This window comes from Macadamia integrifolia, unplaced genomic scaffold (assembly GCF_013358625.1).
Source record: "Macadamia integrifolia cultivar HAES 741 unplaced genomic scaffold, SCU_Mint_v3 scaffold949, whole genome shotgun sequence".
In the NCBI taxonomy this organism is placed as follows: Eukaryota; Viridiplantae; Streptophyta; class Magnoliopsida; order Proteales; family Proteaceae; genus Macadamia; species Macadamia integrifolia.
Window position 1 is genome coordinate 93,476 of NW_024870593.1, and position 19,073 is coordinate 112,548.

The 19,073-nt window shown below is 39.0% G+C and overlaps 1 protein-coding gene across 6 annotated transcripts; it reads right to left on the reverse strand.

Moving 5' to 3' along the window:
* Positions 1–714: 714 nt before the first annotated feature.
* Positions 715–19,060, reverse strand: LOC122070581 (protein FAR1-RELATED SEQUENCE 5-like). 6 transcript variants are annotated; one of them, XM_042634770.1, is made up of 9 exons: positions 18,524–19,056; positions 10,837–10,931; positions 3,155–5,488; positions 2,966–3,068; positions 2,803–2,881; positions 2,652–2,723; positions 2,246–2,374; positions 2,078–2,155; positions 715–1,252 (listed from the first exon to the last, which is right to left on the reverse strand). In XM_042634770.1, exons 3-9 carry the CDS (start codon positions 5,478–5,480, stop codon positions 1,229–1,231), a joined length of 2,811 nt encoding a protein of 936 aa, XP_042490704.1. In that variant the 5' UTR covers positions 5,481–5,488; positions 10,837–10,931; positions 18,524–19,056; the 3' UTR covers positions 715–1,228. The 6 variants fall into 6 exon arrangements, 4 of the variants coding, with proteins under 4 accessions (XP_042490704.1, XP_042490706.1, XP_042490703.1 ...); XM_042634772.1 differs by lacking the exon at positions 10,837–10,931 and having other exon boundaries at positions 3,275–5,488; positions 18,524–19,057; XM_042634769.1 differs by lacking the exon at positions 10,837–10,931 and having other exon boundaries at positions 18,524–19,055.
* Positions 19,061–19,073: the final 13 nt, after the last annotated feature.

The following is a 19,073-nucleotide window of genomic DNA, read 5'->3' on the forward strand; positions in this document are numbered from 1 at the left end:
AAAACTGCCACCAGAGGGAGGGCTATCTCCTCAACTATAATAGGGCCCCACCTCATGTTGTAAACAACATTCTGAAGCGTGTCACTTCATCCAGTACAAGCAACATTCGACAACAATATCCTAACCTCCAAGCATCTCTTGGGCCTTGGGGTGTTGCAATTTTCTGTTACTTTTTTCCCCCTCCCCCCCACTGTTTGAAAATCTGCAAATCAAGTCAGTATTTTAAAGCTTTATTCTATATATGCAATACCTTGTTCTGTTATCATATATTCGATCAAATATAATTATCAGAGCCTGTTAAATTTCCCATGTTGTATACAATTATCAGTTCCCTAAGAAACTTGACCTGGGTTTCGAGGGATATGATCCAATATTTTTTGACTTATTTAATTTCTCCTTTCAATACCTTTTCTGCCTTATTTCTGGATTTAATTTTCTACTTAATTTCCTATTTATAAATCAGTTTACTTTCCATTACAAAATTTCCTGTCATTCTACAGTCTATTCTATCTTCTTTTTCATTTTATACATGTCACCAAAGCAGAGCCTGTTGCCCTTTTCTCTAAATTGGTGTTAGGGTTCATTATTCTACATTTCCAGGACTGTAGTGTAAGTTAACAAAAAAATTAAAATTAATTATCTATTGGGTCTAACATAACTGCAGAATCATGATACCTCAAAGATTTGACCAGTTGCAATCCAGTACTATGAATATGAAAAAATAAAATAGTAGAGAGAGAGAGAGATCATGATAATATTTTACAAATATGATACAAATTAAGAGGTATCGCTCATCTGGCTAACACATGCATTCAACACCAACTCCAGCCCACTATCACTATTATATTAATCATTAGGTACTACACTTCCTAAACTTACACACCATTACCTAATTACAGAGGATGGTTTTACATACCCCACACAGCTCATTTATACAACAAGAGGGTTGTCCCAGGGGGTACTGGAGAGTATAATTACCTGTACAACAATGTTGTCGAAGAAGAGTCGAGGTACTCATACCTCATGGACTAAGCTCAACAGATCCAAAAATGTTAACCTTGAATCCACTCAAAGCTTTCCTTCTCACGATCACAACCCAAAACCACTTGATGTAGAATTCATATATAATATGTTGTCCCGCATCATGTCCTCGAGGTTCTCCCAAACATACTGAAGCACATCGGTCACATTATCTGGTATCAGAGGCAACAAGTGCTTCTTCCATAGATCACATTGGTCTCCCATCCCCCTTCTACAAAATTGAAGAGATGAAATATTGACTTCAATGAACTCTGTAGGGCCATATACTCACATAAATTTCTTTCCTAGGCAAGCTCCTCTATTTGACTGTTCATATAGGTGTGGGCTCTTTATCACATGGAAACATATGCAAGTTTTCCATGTGGTGGGTAGTAGAATTTGCCAAATTCACCAGCTAAATAAACACTAATTTTTTCCTCGACTCTGCAACACAGCTTAGGACTGTTAGACGGGTGTCTGCCAAATGTGGGTTCCGCATATTTTTGAGCCAAGAAATCGGGTAAAAGGGCTGTTATCTAGTGCAAGTCCTATTTCCACAAGGTCTGGGGAGGGTGGACTGGAGTCAGTCCCAACCTTCAGCAATTTTTCATGAAGTGGCCACCCACAGACATGAGCTCGTTTACGCTGGCAATCCAAATATCTTATCATTGCACCAAGCAATTGCCTCTAAGATACTTCTTAGATGTGTTGCAGTATGAGAACAGTGGGGGGAAAAGCACAAAGTTCCAAAACTGCTTTAGCATTGTATAAGGGGAAGCATAACTCAAAATCATAACAATAAAATCATGCCAGCATTGGTACACCAATTGGACAATTGAGGTTGGTTTTTTTTATGGGTCTTCTACTTTCCATTTTAAGGATGCATTAGAATTTTCTCTACATTATACACGCCTGAGGCATGAGGTGAGGTGTAATCTATGTGCCTTGCCCACACCTCACTTCACTCAGGTGTGCGCCTCTCCATGCACCTTCCATCTGAGACACTAGGAGACCATGTTTTGCAACTTGGCCTTACTAACTCTGGAATAAATAATACCTGACTAGGGTCATTGAGATCAATACTGCTAATGCCATGGAGTTGATGCGGATTCAATACAAAAGCAGGTACAGCTCCCTATAAATATGCAGGAAGTGGATGTTAAGCAAACAGAAAAGGTGAAAACATACACCATATGAAATAATTAGTCGGATAATTGCTACCTACCTGACCAAACTGGTGATGCCCAATGAATGAGGCAGCACTATGCTGTTGTGCATAAAAACCATTACATGCAATGTCATCATGGCGAGGAATTACCAATGGTTGCCTCTGCTGTGAAGCCACCGAGGACTCCTGAAATAGCCATAAATCGAGATGCGTTCTCATGTAAAATGACCACTAATTAACAACCTGAACTACTAGGTGCCAATGGACTCAGCTGATAAAGTTTATGGCCTGTCATTGCGCAAACTTGGGATCAAGTCCCACATTCACCTTGTGCAATATTTGCCTGCCTTCCCTCTATTGTACACCTCCACTCACCTCCCACCCACCCAAAAAAAAAAAAAACCACACACACACACACACATACAGATTCCTGAAAGTAGGTAAACCTTCTCAATGCTAATACCTCATTCAAACGACGAAGTTGATGGCCAACCATAACAACTGGAGATTGTTGCACAGCAGCCATATAGGAGGCCTGCAAAGTTTAATATCTTGACTTAATGTTTAAGTGGTACAGAAAAGTAAGTGGCAATGTAGCATTACCAATGTCATACCTGACTAGAAGGATCATAATCAAGATTACTTGTACATGGACTGTACGTCTGGCTACCACTACCTGGAAAGATATATGGGCTGGCAAGGATCAACAGTTAGCTACATTTATATCTGCAGATTTACATTAGAGTTTGTTAGCCACTAGATTTTACAAACCAATACCTGACCAAATTCCTGGTTTGATGGCCACTCAACACGTCTGTTGCTTGTATGGAACTCTCAAGATGGTCATTGGTTACTATAACTGAGGTTTCCACATTTTGTCCTATATTAAGAAAACATAAAGAAAATAAAAGGTTGAAACGTATAAACAGACACCAATGTCCAGTATTGATAATGTCAATGCCTTACCAACTTTTGTGTTTCTACGCTGTATTGCACTCTCCTCACCTACCAAACTGATTTGTTGCACAGAACGTTCAGTTACCTGCATGTTAGCTTTAGGGTTAGTTTTGTCATTGGACTGTTTACCTGAAGATTTCTTTCTTCCTGGTCGCCCCTTCTGCTTTGTAGTAGGTGGCTTGAGCAATGCATTCTGGCCACCAAGACAATTTCCTAAGTTTCCATGATTGCCTTTATCATTATATGTGCTTTCAACTTCTTTGATTAGCTCTCTGGAACTGATTGATAAATTGTTCAATGCACCTTCAACTTCTTTTAATGTAGCATGTAAAAAATCTATTGCCACCTTGTACACTTCATTGGTCCTGGAAGCCTTTGCAGCAATATTGTTTGCTTGGCGGTAAAGAATATGATATCTAAGTGACATGTTGTCCTCACAATTGGCTTGTATTTCCTCAACGTGGTTGGCCACTAAAGGCCCAGACTTTGCTTCTCGTGTCCACCTTTTTAGTATGTACTGAGATGGAATATTTTGAACATCCATAACTACAAATATCTTCAATATATGCCTACACAAGTAGCCTGCAAATTCAAACAGCTGACAACTACATTGAACACTGTTGTTGGAACTATCAAATACAATGGTATGCCTTGCTTGTTCATATTCTCTCTTCCACACACAATAGGTAAACTTTGTCCCATTCTCCACAATTTTTTCATGACGGTAATTAAGAGCTTGAACTAACTCATCTTGAAACTTCTGTAAAATTGTTCTAGTGTAAACTTTAGCTACCTCTTCTTCAATACTCATTCCAAACCTCAGAACTGGCTTCTTCTGGTTGTTTTCGAAGTCTTCATCATTTTCTGCCTCTCTGTGAGCTAGGACAGCCCTATCATACTGCTTTAGAAACTCGAATAAAGGTGTATGCCTCTTTAGGTACCCATCAAAGTAGGCATTTATGCCTTCAATACACTGAATGGTATACATGGGTGCACAAAAGACATCACGTGTATAAATTGGTGCCCACCTTTCTCGATTTTCATACAATTTCATTACCCACTGATTGCTCCTTAAGTCGTATCTCTGAAGCATGATTTCCCAATTGGACTGAAACTCTTCGACCGTCTCACCTTGGTATAAGCAATTGCTGAAATCACGAGCAAACCCAGCACGCGCATTAAATGTATGTGGTAACATTTTGGTGGCATTGCGCATGATATTCCATAAACAAAACCGATGACGTGTACCTGGCAACATATGTTCTACTGCTCCACCAATGGCTGATTCTTCAGCTGTGAGAATTATTGTCGGCTGCTGACCACCCATCGCCTTCACCAATGTAGCAAGAACCCATGCAAATGATTCCTCTGTTTCATCAAAAAGTAACACACCGCCTAATACAACTGTCTGATAATGCTGATTAATGCCCACAATTGGGACAAATGGAATTCCATACCTGTCTATCCCATATGTATGGTCAAAACATACTACATCCCCAAAGTAGTAGTAGTCCAGCCTGGATCTGGCATCAGCCCAAAAAATGTTTGTTACTTGACCGTCTGAATCAACTTGAATTGAATGGAAGAATGATGGATTGTCCATTTGCTGTCGTTCAAGGTAATCAAGTATCGTTGCAATATGACCTTTGCGAAGTTCTTTTGTTCTTCTTGTACTTAAGGAATTCCTTACATCTCTAATAGTTAAGCTAGCATTACAACTTCCTCCATTTTCAAGAGCCAGAAAATTCATCAAAAGGTTTGTCCCAACTCCCTCTGAACGCATGTTTTCAAGTACTTCCCATTCAATTATTTTTCGATGTGAACGGAGTTTGTGCCTTTTGCTTGGAGAAGTCAAAGCATGGTTATGCTCCTTCACAACTTGACTCACAACCCATCTACCACCCTTTTTCCTTCTTATTGACATCATTGCCTTGCAACCTGTTCTTGTTTCTTGTCGTATCTTTTTCCTGTCTTCAGGTCTTATAGAACTAGTATTTCGGTAACCTTGAAGCGAACAACAGAAACAACGACCTATGATCTCACTAGTACGCTGCGATTTACGAGTTGAACTTTTACGAGCACTGAATCCCATCTCAATTGCATATCTATTATAGAATGCATATGCATCATCTTGGGATTCAAACTCCATGCCAATACACGGACAAAGATCATTATTTTCATTGGATTTCATAACATCCTCCTCTCTTGCTTTACTAACAGCATCACCATTTTTATTCTCCACATCTGCTAAAACATCATCATGGTTTCCTTCACTTGCATCCAAACAATTATGCTCTTCCTCGTCATTGCCCACATCGGGGCTCCCACATTCCATTATTAGATCTACAAAAGCAGATTCGGCAATATTAGCAAACATCATCATGAAATCAACAACTAGCTGAACACAAATAAACACTGAAAAGAGGCTTTACTTTTTTATGCAGCAAACATTCAATTAAACTGATGCTTCAAAATTATTGTTTAGCATTGTAAATGATAATCATAGAGGTATAAAATGAATTTAAACAGACAAGCTTGTTTAAGCCAGGACCTACATGAACAGTCAGACAAGTTTTCCCACAGATGCAGCCTCCTTGGCAGCTTGGTTTATTTCAAATTTTTAAGCTGGTCAAAGGCAAGACATTTCTGCAGGTTTTTTTTTTTTTTTTTTTTTTTTTTGTGTGAGGGGTTGGGTGGGGTTTTAAAATTGACCGGGGCTGCTTAACTGGATGATTGAGGATAAAATGTATTTGTCAAACATGCCAATGCACTTATGGTGCTATTGGTTCAGCAAGTTGACCCTCGTAGACCAGCAGACTCAGGTCACAGGCCAAAAAAATTGTGCTTAACATGAAATTCAAAAAAGTTTATGGGAAACAGCCTCTCCGTGAAGCTGGGGTAAGCCTGGTACATAATGACTCCACAGACTCAGCAGTAGCGGGAGCCTCGTACACCGGGTTCACCCCTTATTATTATTATTATTGGATACATAGTTACTGTATACTTTTTACAAACAATAATACGGCATATCTATCCAAGGAGCAGTTAGCCCATAATTGGCACTCCAAGATCTTTAAGTGTCAAGAGCCCTATTGGACTAGCACCACTTTATTCCCATAATTTTCTGATAATATGGAGGCCACACAGCAGATAAATTATGAAAATTACAGCATCTGATTTCAGAAAATTCAAATATCTGATAGTACGCCTGGGTTGAGAAAACTCAACTTGACAGTGTTCCAGGTTTCAACATGATGTTGAAAGCTTTGGCACAATTATCCCATCCTAAGAATAAAGAAATAAATTTAGAAGTAAACTCAAGGCAACAAAAGGACTACTAAGCGTAATTTCTAAATAAGATTGCAAAGAACAAAGAAGCAGGCTGATATCTGGTGCTCAGAAGGAACCAGATGTCATTCTCAAAGAGCCACTAAAGGACTCCTGAAGGCTCAGTAACATTAAATTAGGGTTTACCCCCGTGTTCTTGATAAACTAAAGAGTCCAAAACAAGAATAATTAATTTCCCAATGAAATCCAAAGTTCTTGTAACTAGAGGTTTGAAGTTGAGCCTAACAAAACGGAAATATGACATGAACATAACCAATTCTCTTAGAAGCAATTACCCATACATTTAAGGGATGGGGGGGGGGGGGGGTTGCGGAAGATGAAAAGCTCTTGGGTAAAGTTTCTGGGCCTTCAAAGTAGCGCCTTAGGCTTAGAAAGCTAAACAGAAATAGTGTACTTGGAATTTTGGTGTAAACACTGCCTCAGTAACTATAAGAAAGGTAAAAGCAGAAGAAGAAGAAGAATGAACCAATGAATGAAGAAAAGGAAAATGAAGACCATAAAGACTGGCAAAATTATAACACTTATATACAGACAGGAACACCAAAAAACAAATGCAGAATCCGGGCTTGTGTTTTAAAGAAGATGGGGATTCAGTATTTTACAAAAGGCTGCTGCCTGCTGTTAAATGAGTAAGCAGATAATAGAAAAAACTCAAGAAGATCAGAATTTGAAGAATATGAGGAGATAAACCCTACAGATGGATCCATTTTCCTATGGATTTTAATAAATAATTACACCTAAATCAACAATAACACACAAAAATAAGAATGAGGGAGAAAGGAAAAGAACTGAAATCCATAAGAGGGAGAAACTAAACAGAGAGACCAGCAGGAGAGAAAACAAAAATAAAAAAACTGCACAGATTCACTTCATTCTCAGTTCAGAATTGCAACAACTAGACCAAAGGAGTACAATTTTTTTTTTTTTGGGTGAATGGAAAATATATTAAAACAGAAACCAAAAGGAGTACATTATCATAGTATTACTCACATAACACTATACCCAGCTTTTTCTTTTCTTTTTTCTTTTTTTCTCTTGTGTGTATGTACAAAAGAAAGCCACAACCAAAGCAGAAAATGAGACAATGCAGGGGGCCACTGATCACAAAAACAGGCTTAATCAACGAGGAAAGCCAAGAGGCAAAATTCAAACAGCTTGACCATTGAAGAAAAGCCAGGAGCTAAGGGTAAATCAAGGAACTGTCCAAGCCCAAGCACAAGACCAAGTGCCCAAGAACAGAGACAGTCCTAGGGGTGGCAATATGTCAAGCCAGGCCAGGCCAGGCCAGGCCGGGCCGGGCATAATACTCAAGCCCAGGCCAGCCCCAATCACTGAGCCTACCATCCTTTTTTTCTTTTTTCTTTTTTTTTTTTTTTTTTCTTTTTTTGGGTTCAGACAATCAAGCTCCCATGAATAGTATATATCTCACATCTATTTCCCAATAGATTCTCTGACTAAATTGTCTTATGCTAATTGTTTTTTCTACTTAAATGAGAGGTTCCGTTCAAACCACATGCAAAACATAAAAATATTTATTTTATTCCTAAAGATGTAGTTTATAAGTACTGTAATACATTATATGTAAATCAGCACATGCAATTTAGTGGGATGGTTCCCCACCTGCCACCGTAGGAAAAAATTCTCACGCCACACTAATGGCAGAATGCGGGATCACATCGCCAGTAGAATACCCACAATGGTCAGGGAGGAATGAATAAAAAAAGCACTGTGATAGGCTGTATGTTAAGCACCCAGTGTGGGGACCTTTTTCCTTGCAATACAATAGCACGGACATATGCATATTATACTATGAAGTTAGTACATGAAAAATTGCATACATACATGGTATGTAAACAATATATCATTTTACATATCGGTCTGGAATAACCGGGCCTGGACCCGGCCTTAACTCCACTAGTCTTGCAAGTTGCAACTAGGCTCTGGCCAGACCAGTGGACAGGTCATAGCCCAAACATGGGCTGGGCCACCCATTGCCACTCCTATGCAGCCCACAAAGAATATCAGACCTCCTGGTCCTCACTTACACAGCACTCTAAAAGAAAAATCCGTAGAAGATTGCACTGGAAAGAAGAATGGGAGAAACCCAGCAACCTTAATATGATCAGTAACGTATTGCATTGAACAGATATGTTTTTTTTTCTCTGATCCTTTTTGTACAGACTGAAGCCTATACAAAACTGCCAAATAGAAAACCTATTCCATTACTCTCACACTGAAGATATACCCACTCCTCTAGACTCATTGGATATATGTAACAAAACCTCTGCCAGAACCTGTGAAGAAGAAGAAGCAAACCAAGAGAGACAGGGAAACAGAGAGACAATGGAGATATGCTGAACCACGATAGATTCAACCAATTACTATCGTGGACAAACTACCTTTATTTATAATGTTTAGTTACGGCAAATAGAGTCTAAGTGTAGAACTTGTACTCAGAGTACAACTCAAGTCATAAACCAATAACGAAACTAAAAACAAGAATATCACGTTAGGGACAAAACCCCAAACATGACTGACCGCTAATACTTAAAGTGCTGCAAGACAGCAGTACATATCTTAACACTCCCTGATGCAGGACATGTTTGGGGAAACCTAGAATAAATCTTCCTTTGTTGTTCTGCTGCTCCTTGCTGTTAATTGATGAATCCCCATTGTGTTTTTGACGCTACAATTTAAAGTTAAAGTGGGAAAATTGAGACCGGTAGAAAGACTAGGAGAGAAAAAGACAACTAAATAAAAGGGACAGGACATATCTCATAGGAGAAAAAGGGGAAAGAGAGAAAACAGAGGGAGGAGTAGGGGAAAAGAAAAGTAGAAGAAGAGAAATTGAGGGGGAAAGAGAGACATACAATGCAAGAGGGGAGCAGTTCCTTTTTCAATTAGTTCTTCATTCCTCCATTGATTGTCTAAATACAGGCTTTTAAAACCCAAAACCCAAAATGAGGGGAAAAAAAAAGAGGGGGGGGGGGGGAATATCTCCCTAAGAACTACTTTTCCAGCAATAACTACTCCCTAACAACTGCTTCTCCAGCAATAACTTCCTAATAACTCCCTTACAACATTAATGCACAATAGTTTGGACACTATATAAATAAAAATACAACAAAATAAAAAAAGCTACACATAAGTAAATAGAAATAGAAATATGCATCCACATAAAGGGACATCTAGCCACAATGTAGTGATATGTTGTCTTGTCATCGACGTCTCCTCTGATATGTCTAATTCCCCTCCAACTGGAGTGTGTGTATATATATATATATATATATATTAATAAATCTCCAATCAAGAGCAGCCACCGATAATATGCTCCAATAAAAAATTAATCTCCATGCAAGTGCCAATCTTCAAAAATTGTAAATCCCAAACTGATGATGCAGGGTTCCAAAAACCCATTTTGGATCACTTGTGGGTCCACTCAAACAATTAAAATCCAAATACAAGAAGTGATGGCAATTTTGGTAATAAACCAGAAATTTCAAGGAGTTGTTAGGTAGTCTAAGTGAGTCAAAGGAAAAAAAAGGAATTAATATTTATTGTCCAAGGACAAACTTAGAAGCAAAGTTACGGTTAAGGCAAAGGGGTAAGCATGTAAAGAAGGAAGGGTATTTTGGAAACTGAAAGATAAAATAAGATAAGGGAGAATGAACTCTGCCCATCCCCATTGCCCACGCCCAGACACAGCTGGGCATGAAAACCCCGAGTTCTCTTGCTCATAAGAAAATAAACAAATCATGTGGAGGATATCATATATGTGGTCGATCTTCTTCAACCTCTCAACGGGAAATTCCAGCAGAAGTCCACTTGTGGGAAGGAGAGTTATCCCGCCTAAGGACCATTCAAACCAGGGTTTAGGAATAACTTCCCAACCCTCAGGCCTAGTGAATCCTCCCAAAAATAGGCCGTATAAACAACACACAAGCTGGGAAGAATTTCTGCAACCTGGACCTGGCAATGGAAGGAAAACCAGATCTGAACCTGAGTTGTAACCCACAACAGATGAACCGATTGGGAGCAGGGATCCAGGGTATGAATCTCCCTGAGAAAAGGAACCAGATAAAATGCATTTGGACTGATTGACGCCAACAACAGAAAATAGTTTCCGCCAGAAAAAAAAAAAAAAAAGAAGAGAAAATAGCAGCAGATCGGGAAGAAACCAGAATCGGAATTCTTAGCAGTTCGATTTACCTCAGCACATCCGCTACTAAGGAATGAAACCGTTAGCAATCGATTCAATACAAGAAATAAAAAACACCAGCACGAAGCAAATCGATATTCAACAGTAGCAGTAGATAACGAATCACCCAGAAAAAGGATCTCACTTGGAGCAAGACAGCAGTAGCAGCTTTATCGCAGGTCTTCTTCTTCTTCAATCAACATTAGCAGTAGCAGCAGATCCTCACAAGGTTTAAAGCAGCTGCTTTCAAATACGCCATTAGAAAAATGATAGCATCAGCGAACTTCAGAAAACTAAGGGGGATGAAAAACCAGTACGAGGACTAGAAAACAATAAAAGGTACAGCATCGGAATTTTTTTTTTTTTCCCTTCTTATTATTCACGGCTTTAATGCCATGCAGCAAAAACTCAACCAGAACCTGTGAAGAAGAAGAGGCAAACCAAGAGACAGAGAATGGAGAAACGCTGAACTATGATAGATTCAACCTATTGCTATCGTGGACAGGCTACCCTTAATAATGTTTAGTTAAAGCAGACAGAGTCTAGGTAGAACTAATCAGAGTACATCTCAAGTCATAAACCAATAAGGAAACTAAAAGAATATCACGTTGGGGGCAAACCCCCAAACACGACTAGTCGCTAACACATAAGTACCACAGGATGCAGGCCAGCTGTACATATCTTAACAATATAGAAGCCCAGAAAATGATACAAGAGCTCAGCATTGAGCAATTCTTGCTATGAAAGCTATGGCAATTATTTTCTTTCAATGCCAGGTTGCCAGCTAACATAAAAAGAATGGAATCAGGTTCCAAAAGATGCACCTCTAGAGCTAAAACCCCTTCACCAGGATACAATGAATGATAAGGGATGATAAGGAGCAATCAAAAGCATCAAAATAACCACACCAAGTGAAAATTGACCTTTCTGGACAGCACAATTAGCAACTACTCACTGAATCCACAATCCTGGCACAGAAAAGCACATATAGGGGAATGGGACAAACTATTTCCTAGTTCCTTACAATGATCGACTCAGTATCCTGTATAGAGATGCCATCATGCGAAAAAAATGTGATTCCTTGGGATCATAGGCTCCACAAGAATATTGGGCATCCATCAAGAATTTTAAGTATCAGTGTGTATTGCATTGTATCAGTCGATAAGACCCAATAAGGTCGATACAGTGTAATATAGTTTATACTAGAAACTCCAATACTTATCCGCAGAACTCAAAACAGAGGTGGAGGAGGAAGAAGGAGAACGAAGAAAGAAACAGAGGAAGGGGCAGGAGAGAAGAAGACACAGCCACCAGAGCAGCAGCAGCGACCATAGGCACTGGAGCTTGAAGAAGAAAGTGGTGCAGGGCCAGTTAGGTTAAAGGAAGGATTCTGAGAAGAGTCCCGGAGTTGCAGGGGGAAGAGGAACCACACATTCACACACGCATGCAGAGAAAAAAACCGCATTTCAGTTTAGTATTCAATTCACTGTCCCATCATTGGGTACTGAAGTATTTAAAGAGAAAAACCAAAGACTCCTAGATAGACTCTAAATCTGAAAAGTGTAACCAAACTCTATCAAGTCTTACGTATCCTATCCAAGCTTTATTATAACAATGAAAACCGACTCTTAGTAATTAAGTCTACTAAGAGTCAAAGACCTATTCCAAACAAAGTAAACTAGGACTAAAACACTTTACTAAGCCTAACAAGTCTAATTACAGGATTCACCAAAAAAAAAAGTCTAATTACAGGAGGAAAGATAAAACATAAACTAGATAAGTACTTAGACATGATCCCATGGTGCAAGGTCCATGGACATCCATGGACCCCCAAATCGAGACACTTCAACAAATACCAACACCAGTCCACCCCTCTGGCAACCCTGTGAAAGTGGACTTGCATTGGATTATGAACCTCATTTTATTATTCAAGAAGTAACAGCCTTTAATACTAGTAAGTAGATTGCTTCTAAAGAAACTCTCATCTTTCTGAATTCCCTCTGCAAATTTCATCAGTAAATTCATCAGCTTTTCTTAATTGTTGGAACATCCCAATGTTACAAGGGCAGTTTGGGCCCATTTCATCAGCCGCTTTGGAGTGACTTGGATCTTCCATAGTATCCAAGGCTCACTATGTTTTTGGCAATTGTCTGTTCATTAAACAGCCTATAACTCCTGTGCACTTCAATACCTTGAAAGATGCCATTTAAAATTTTTGGGAGGAGAATAAGAACAGAATCTTCAGGAGAATGATGTGGTTACTTTATTATTGTAAAAGGGTAGCCAAATAGGCTAGCCCGTCGGATATAATCCAACCATCTCCTATAATTATGCTTAAGAAAATAGGGGATTGATGCGGAAGCCGGGTTCAAAAACCCAATTCAGTTCGCTTATGGGCCCACCCAAACCCAAAATATGTTAACAGTGGCAATTCTGTAAATATATCAACCTACAAGGGGTAGTTGCAGTTCTGTAATTTATTGGCCCTCAAGACATAAGAAAAAGAGATGTAGTCATAACGTCAATATTTTTGCATGGATCCTTGCGCTCATCCCAAGGATTAAAGTATCGATATCGGTCGCCGTATCGGTCGGCCAAAATTAAGATACGTATCGGAGTGTATCGTATCCTATCGGAGATACGCTAAGATACGCTAAAGATAAACACATAATAGATAGGAAACATTTTTTTAAACACTTTTGCATAAAGAATTTGTAAAAAAAAAGCTATTGATAACGTGTATTATGCATAAACATTAAATTGAGGGTATCGCACTAAGAATTCAAGGTTTGTAGTTGTCCCATAAATGTAAAATTCTTGTTTTCAACCTTGATTTCTACTTTAGTTTGAGAGAAATATGGCTAGCAACAACTTTGGAACAAAAACCCCTCAAAAAATCGTGTTTTCTGAAAAATTACCATCATGGCCATTATATGACCGTAGCGCACTGTATCAGTACATACCGATACTCACCGATATGTACCGATTGATACTCACCGATACGTATCGATCGATACATACCGATACATACCAAACATACATTCCACTTCGATTTTATATTTTCCATAGAATCGTATCGGTGCATATCGTATCGTTTCGTATCGATGTGTATCAGTGGTGTATTGATGCATATCGGTATGTATCATAGGATATATAGTGATACGAAAGGATTTTAAAAATTCAATGTATCGTATCGGTGTGTATCGTATCGGTCAGCTAAATTTAAGATACATATCGGAGGGTATCGTATCGGTATCAGAGATACTTTAAACCATGGCTCATCCTAGCTTGGAATCTCCATGTAGGCGACCCCATTAAGTTGGGATAAGGTTTTGGCGGTTGTTGTTTGTTGTAAACTTAAGAACTAAGATAAAATAAGGACAGAGGGATTAAACGGGAGTTTCAAATGGATATTAAGCTTTTAAAACAATGAGAAACTCAAATCATGGAGAGAAGCAGTCATCCCTTACCTCCAACCAAGACCCATGGCAGAAAAACATAGCTTGACCTGAGTTATCGAACTCCTTCCGGAGGGATCCAACGGAGCTGAAAATTTAGGGGTTTAACCTAACCTACGGTCGTCCTGAAAGCAGCCAGTTGCAAGCTCAACACTCAAATATAGAGGTAAAACAAATAATCTGAAACTTGGTCGGGTGGTAGAAGGAACAGCAGATCTGGTTTCAGACTAATATCCCATGAAAAGAGGAGTTAGTTGGGGGCAGGGACCTAGGATCTGAGGAGTTGATTGGAGGCAGGGATCTAGGATCTAGGATCTGAGATGCCCTAGGGAGGAGAGGTTAAGCCCCAAGTTTCAGACTCAACCTACTTCTCACTGGATGGTTCGAAACAAACCTGGGAATTGATATCACCGCCAGTTGCAGAACAGGATGAATGAAGCAGTTATGCAATAGAGAAGGGGGAAAAAAACTAATGAAGAAGAAGAAGAATGGGGGAGGGAAACACATTCATCACAGCAAGCAACTCAAACCTTTCTTTTCAACTCAGTCATTCTTATTCAATATTCAAGTCTAATCTCCCTATTGTACCACATTGTACTTTATCCTTGAATCCACCAATAGAGTAGGTGAGCGAACACTTATCAGTAATCTTGGAGTTAGTGTTCTTCAACAACGTACCTTTCCGTTTACAATCCCCGCTTACGAACAATGTCTTTAGAACCAACATTAGTGCAACTACCTCAATCAATGAATCATGCTACATAATAATCATTGTACTTCACACGGGTCTGAAAAATACTGTTGCGGCACCAATCTTCACCCTCAATGACCTTGTGGTGGTCAAAATAGGACAAAGAAGATAACAAGGGTGTTTCTCCACATCTCTATCAATCTGTCATTGCCGTTGACTTCACCCGCGCAATGCCTCTAAATCAACTGTCTCAAAACCGAGTCCCTAACAATATAAGCTAACAAATGAGCTATCCTACATAATTGGTCATTGCACTTCACACAGGTTTGGAAGATACTACTGCAGCACCAATCTTAACCCTCAATGACCTTGTGAGTTGTCAAAATAGGACAAAGAACATTACAAGGGTGTCACTCCACGTTACTGTCATTGCCATTGACTACACCCGTGCTATGCCTCTAAATCAACTATCTCAAAACCGAGGTGCTCTATTCATAATATAGAAAAAAATCCTTATCAATATAAGCTACCAAATGTTCAGGACATTGACAACTGATATGTTTGTATCATTTGCATGTAAAACACTGAATGGCAGCTTTTGGCATCACAGGATGTTTGTCAGAACCACACAAAGGGGGAGAATATGGGCGGTTAGGTCGTGAAGATGCCATGTTGAAATCATGCCAAGGTGGAGAATATGGTCAGTTAGGCGGTTTAGCCCATAAATAAATCGCTAGCTATGGTTTGTTGAATGACATTTTCTGGGGCGAAGACTGTTGTTGATTAGAACTGCTACACCGAGGAAAAGTATCTGTAAAAGTCTGTCGGGTGTATGGCCTCTTTAGACTTTCTTCTACCCATTATGCCACCCATACAGCATCCTCCATTGTAGGTAGTAAAATGGATGCTTGTATAGCACTGATCTAAGGGTGCAAACCATGGGAGAACTGTGCCACCAACACCTCTTCATCCCAACTCGAAATCAGATCTGGTGGTTAAATAATAAAACCTGGCGACATAGTCCTCAACTGTCAAGATGTCCTACCTCAAATGTGCAACCCTAAGGTACATACATTGCTTGCAGTTGGTAAGTAAGAATCTTTGGTTCATGGCTTCACCCAATCTCAGCCCAAGTAGCGACTAACCCAATGCCTCAAGTTTGATTCTATTGTTCATACTTGATCCACCTAGACTGGAGTTGTCCCTTTCAGCTCAGCCTCTACAAATGGATCTTTTTGGCTTCAAATAACCCGTACCATTGAAAAAGATCTCCATACTGTGAGCCCAAGCAAGGTACTGCTCTGGATTTTTGTCCACATAAAAATTGAGGATGTTCAATTTCGCTCCGCTTTCAGCTCCATAATCATCATATCGACCAACCCCATCTGGTGGTGGTGGCAGAGCACCATGAGATGGGTCCTATAGGATGGGGTTGAAAGAATCCCCAGATTGCATGGGACTCTTGCCATTATCAAAAGCCAAAGTCAGTCAATAGAAACTTGCTCGTATGAGTATAGACACATTTAACGACGATGTCAATTTTTGCATCAGCTTCACTTTTATAAGAGTTTTTGAGCTGTTGGAGAATCTCACTATTGGCCACCATGGTTGAGATACGTGTTGAACCCAAAAGGTTTTGTAATGATTGTGTTTTGGATATGAAAACCCTATATTATGTGTTTGGATGTTCTAACTTGTTTGTTCATGTGCTTAAAGAAAGATAGAACCCAAGTCACTGAGGTGGAATCTAAGCTGGTCAAAATGGCATGATGGATGATGATGAAGAGTTGTTTTTTACAGTCTACCATGGGTAGCTACGATTGTTCGTGATATAAGAACTTCAAAGGCAAATCAAGAGGAAAAAAAGTTTTTCATGAAGGTAAAGATTATTTGAGCTTAAATGTATTATTTTTATATAATATTGATGTTGATATCCACAAGAAAAAAAAAAATGGATAAACCCTAGAAACTAGATGGTTTGACTTGGAAAACCAAGTGACCTTGCTGTTCACGGTCTTCCGTTCTTCTGTGATAAGCTGCAGTCATCCGTGGTTTATTGGTTAAAACTATTTCCAAAATAAGTCCTCAAACAGACTCATAGACGTTGTCCATGGGAGCTTCCATCAAAACAGAAGCAGTGGTTTTTGAGTCCCCAGTACTGCAGTCGACGTGGAATCTGACAGTCTTCCGTGCGTGGAGCATTTACTGTTCAGCACGAAGTGATGATTGACTCATTAATTAAAATTTACATGCATCACTTGGACTCTTAAGGGTCTGTATGGAAACGTTTCTATTTCAAAAAACTGGTTCTGAGGCAGAATCAGTTTTCTCTGTTTTTCTAGATTTTGGAGTATTTCTGTGAGACCAAATGTTGTATGGTAAACCTGGAAAAATTTTGTTTCTGTTGTTACAGAAAACAGAAACATGTACGGAATGCCATACTAACAGAAGCATTTTTCTCTTCTGTTTTTACCAAATTACATAAAATGCCATACCTTGATTACTGTTGAGAATATCCAAATAACAGATCAATACCCAAATTAAACCATGTATAGTAAATCAAATTAAAACAGTGTCAAATTTATGGATTTGTTCTGACTTCTATTGGATTAGAATCAAACCATCCTGTGTATAATAAATCAAATTAAAATTAAATGCACAGATTAAAGATTATCTTAAAGAAATTTTTTGGATTGGAATCTCTTATCTCACTCTGAATGTGTTTCTGTCATTTACAACATACAGCACATCTTTCTTGGTGCAACCAGTGGGAAGGTAATAACTGAGACCAGAATGTGCCACAAGCTCAAAAGCATCAATTTGTATTCTTCAAGAATTTCAGACCATACACTAATGGTGGTAGTTGCAGGCAAAGCTACAGTTAAAGATCCAAAACCCTTTAGTTTCTTCAGCCATTAGACAAAGTTCATGGAGTTGTATCAATGTAAACAGTATTGTCTTTGTACAGGGCTAGAATAGGGAATTAGAGATGAGAGGGGCACTCCATATAGCTCTACATGTTGCATAGAATATTTGATTAATTATTATAAGAAACAGAGGGTAATAGCTTCTGTAAATGTTAAATTAGACATATTCAAGGACTTCACTAAACATGAATTCTGAAAATTCAGTGTTTCAGACTTCCAGATCAAATGAGCAGGAGTACTGTAATCAGAAACTCCCTCAATAGATGGTACAGCATAACATTAAACCCTTGTAGATGGTATTCTTCTCGTTCCCCTCCCAATAGCTATACCAAAGACAACCTGACGAGTTAATCCCAAATTCCTGATAATTTCATGCTGGCTTCTGAATGGTTCATGTTAAAATTCAGAACTTTAAAAAAAAATAATAAAAAATAAAAAATACTCAAATTGCCATCGATTCTTCAACATATGAGAGGTTCAAACAAATTTTGATTTTAAACCCAGATCAGCCAACACTCCATTTGGCACAGGATTTCATGAACCAGGGTTTCGCACCGGGTTTGAAGAATCTGCAGCAAATACTTGGGTTTGCAAGGGGTTTCAAGAACCAGGGTTCAACAGATAAATCGCACAAGGTTTTGCAGCCCAGTATATGGGTTCCCATAACGTTTCAACATCCAACCATCTATCAAATTGGAATTGGCCATCAATTTGGGAGATTCAAGAGAGAAAATTGATGATATACAGTAAAAATACCTGAAATTGCGGTTCAACCCTCCTTGCAGACAGCGACTGTTACCTTCAATTGAAACGGTACAGAGTGATTTGAAGGACGCGGCACCTTGTGAACGAAAACCCCATTGTTGTGGCTGAGATTCTTTTATCCCAGGGCATGACTGGAGATATCATGAGAGTTGTTTCACTTCTCAGTGGCATGCAACATGTACTTCAGAGGAAAGAGAACTATGGTTACCAGTGCTTGCCAAGAGGAAAGAGAACGATGGAGTGTGGAGTTCCTGCCAAGAGGAGAGACCCTTAAATGTAATTCTTCAGCGATCGAGGTCTTCAGAGGTTAGGTCTTCAAAATGGAGTGTGAAGTTCAAAGTTCATACTGCAGAGCCCTTCAATGATGCAGGTTTTTTTTTGTCTTTTTGTTTTTTTTTTTCTTGTAAAGACTTCAACGACGCAATTTGAAGAACAATGGAGTTTCACAGATCGACGAGTCTATGCGATTCCAGAGATTAAAACTGTTTTTGAGGTTTATGTTTTGAGTCAATTGTTATGTTCTGATGGCAATGTCCATCAA

What these genes read in the sequence shown, in the direction of transcription:
- LOC122070581 (XM_042634770.1), bottom strand. Translation starts at nt 5,480, where the DNA reads ATGGAATGTGGGAGCCCCGATGTGGGCAATGACGAGGAAGAGCATAAT. An exon ending in CAAACCAGGAATTTGGTCAG is followed by an intron (nt 2,882 to 2,965) that starts GTATTGGTTTGT and finishes GATCCTTGCCAG; the next exon opens with CCCATATATCTTTCCAGGTA. An exon ending in GGCATCACCAGTTTGGTCAG is followed by an intron (nt 2,156 to 2,245) that starts GTAGGTAGCAAT and finishes GCATATTTATAG; the next exon opens with GGAGCTGTACCTGCTTTTGT.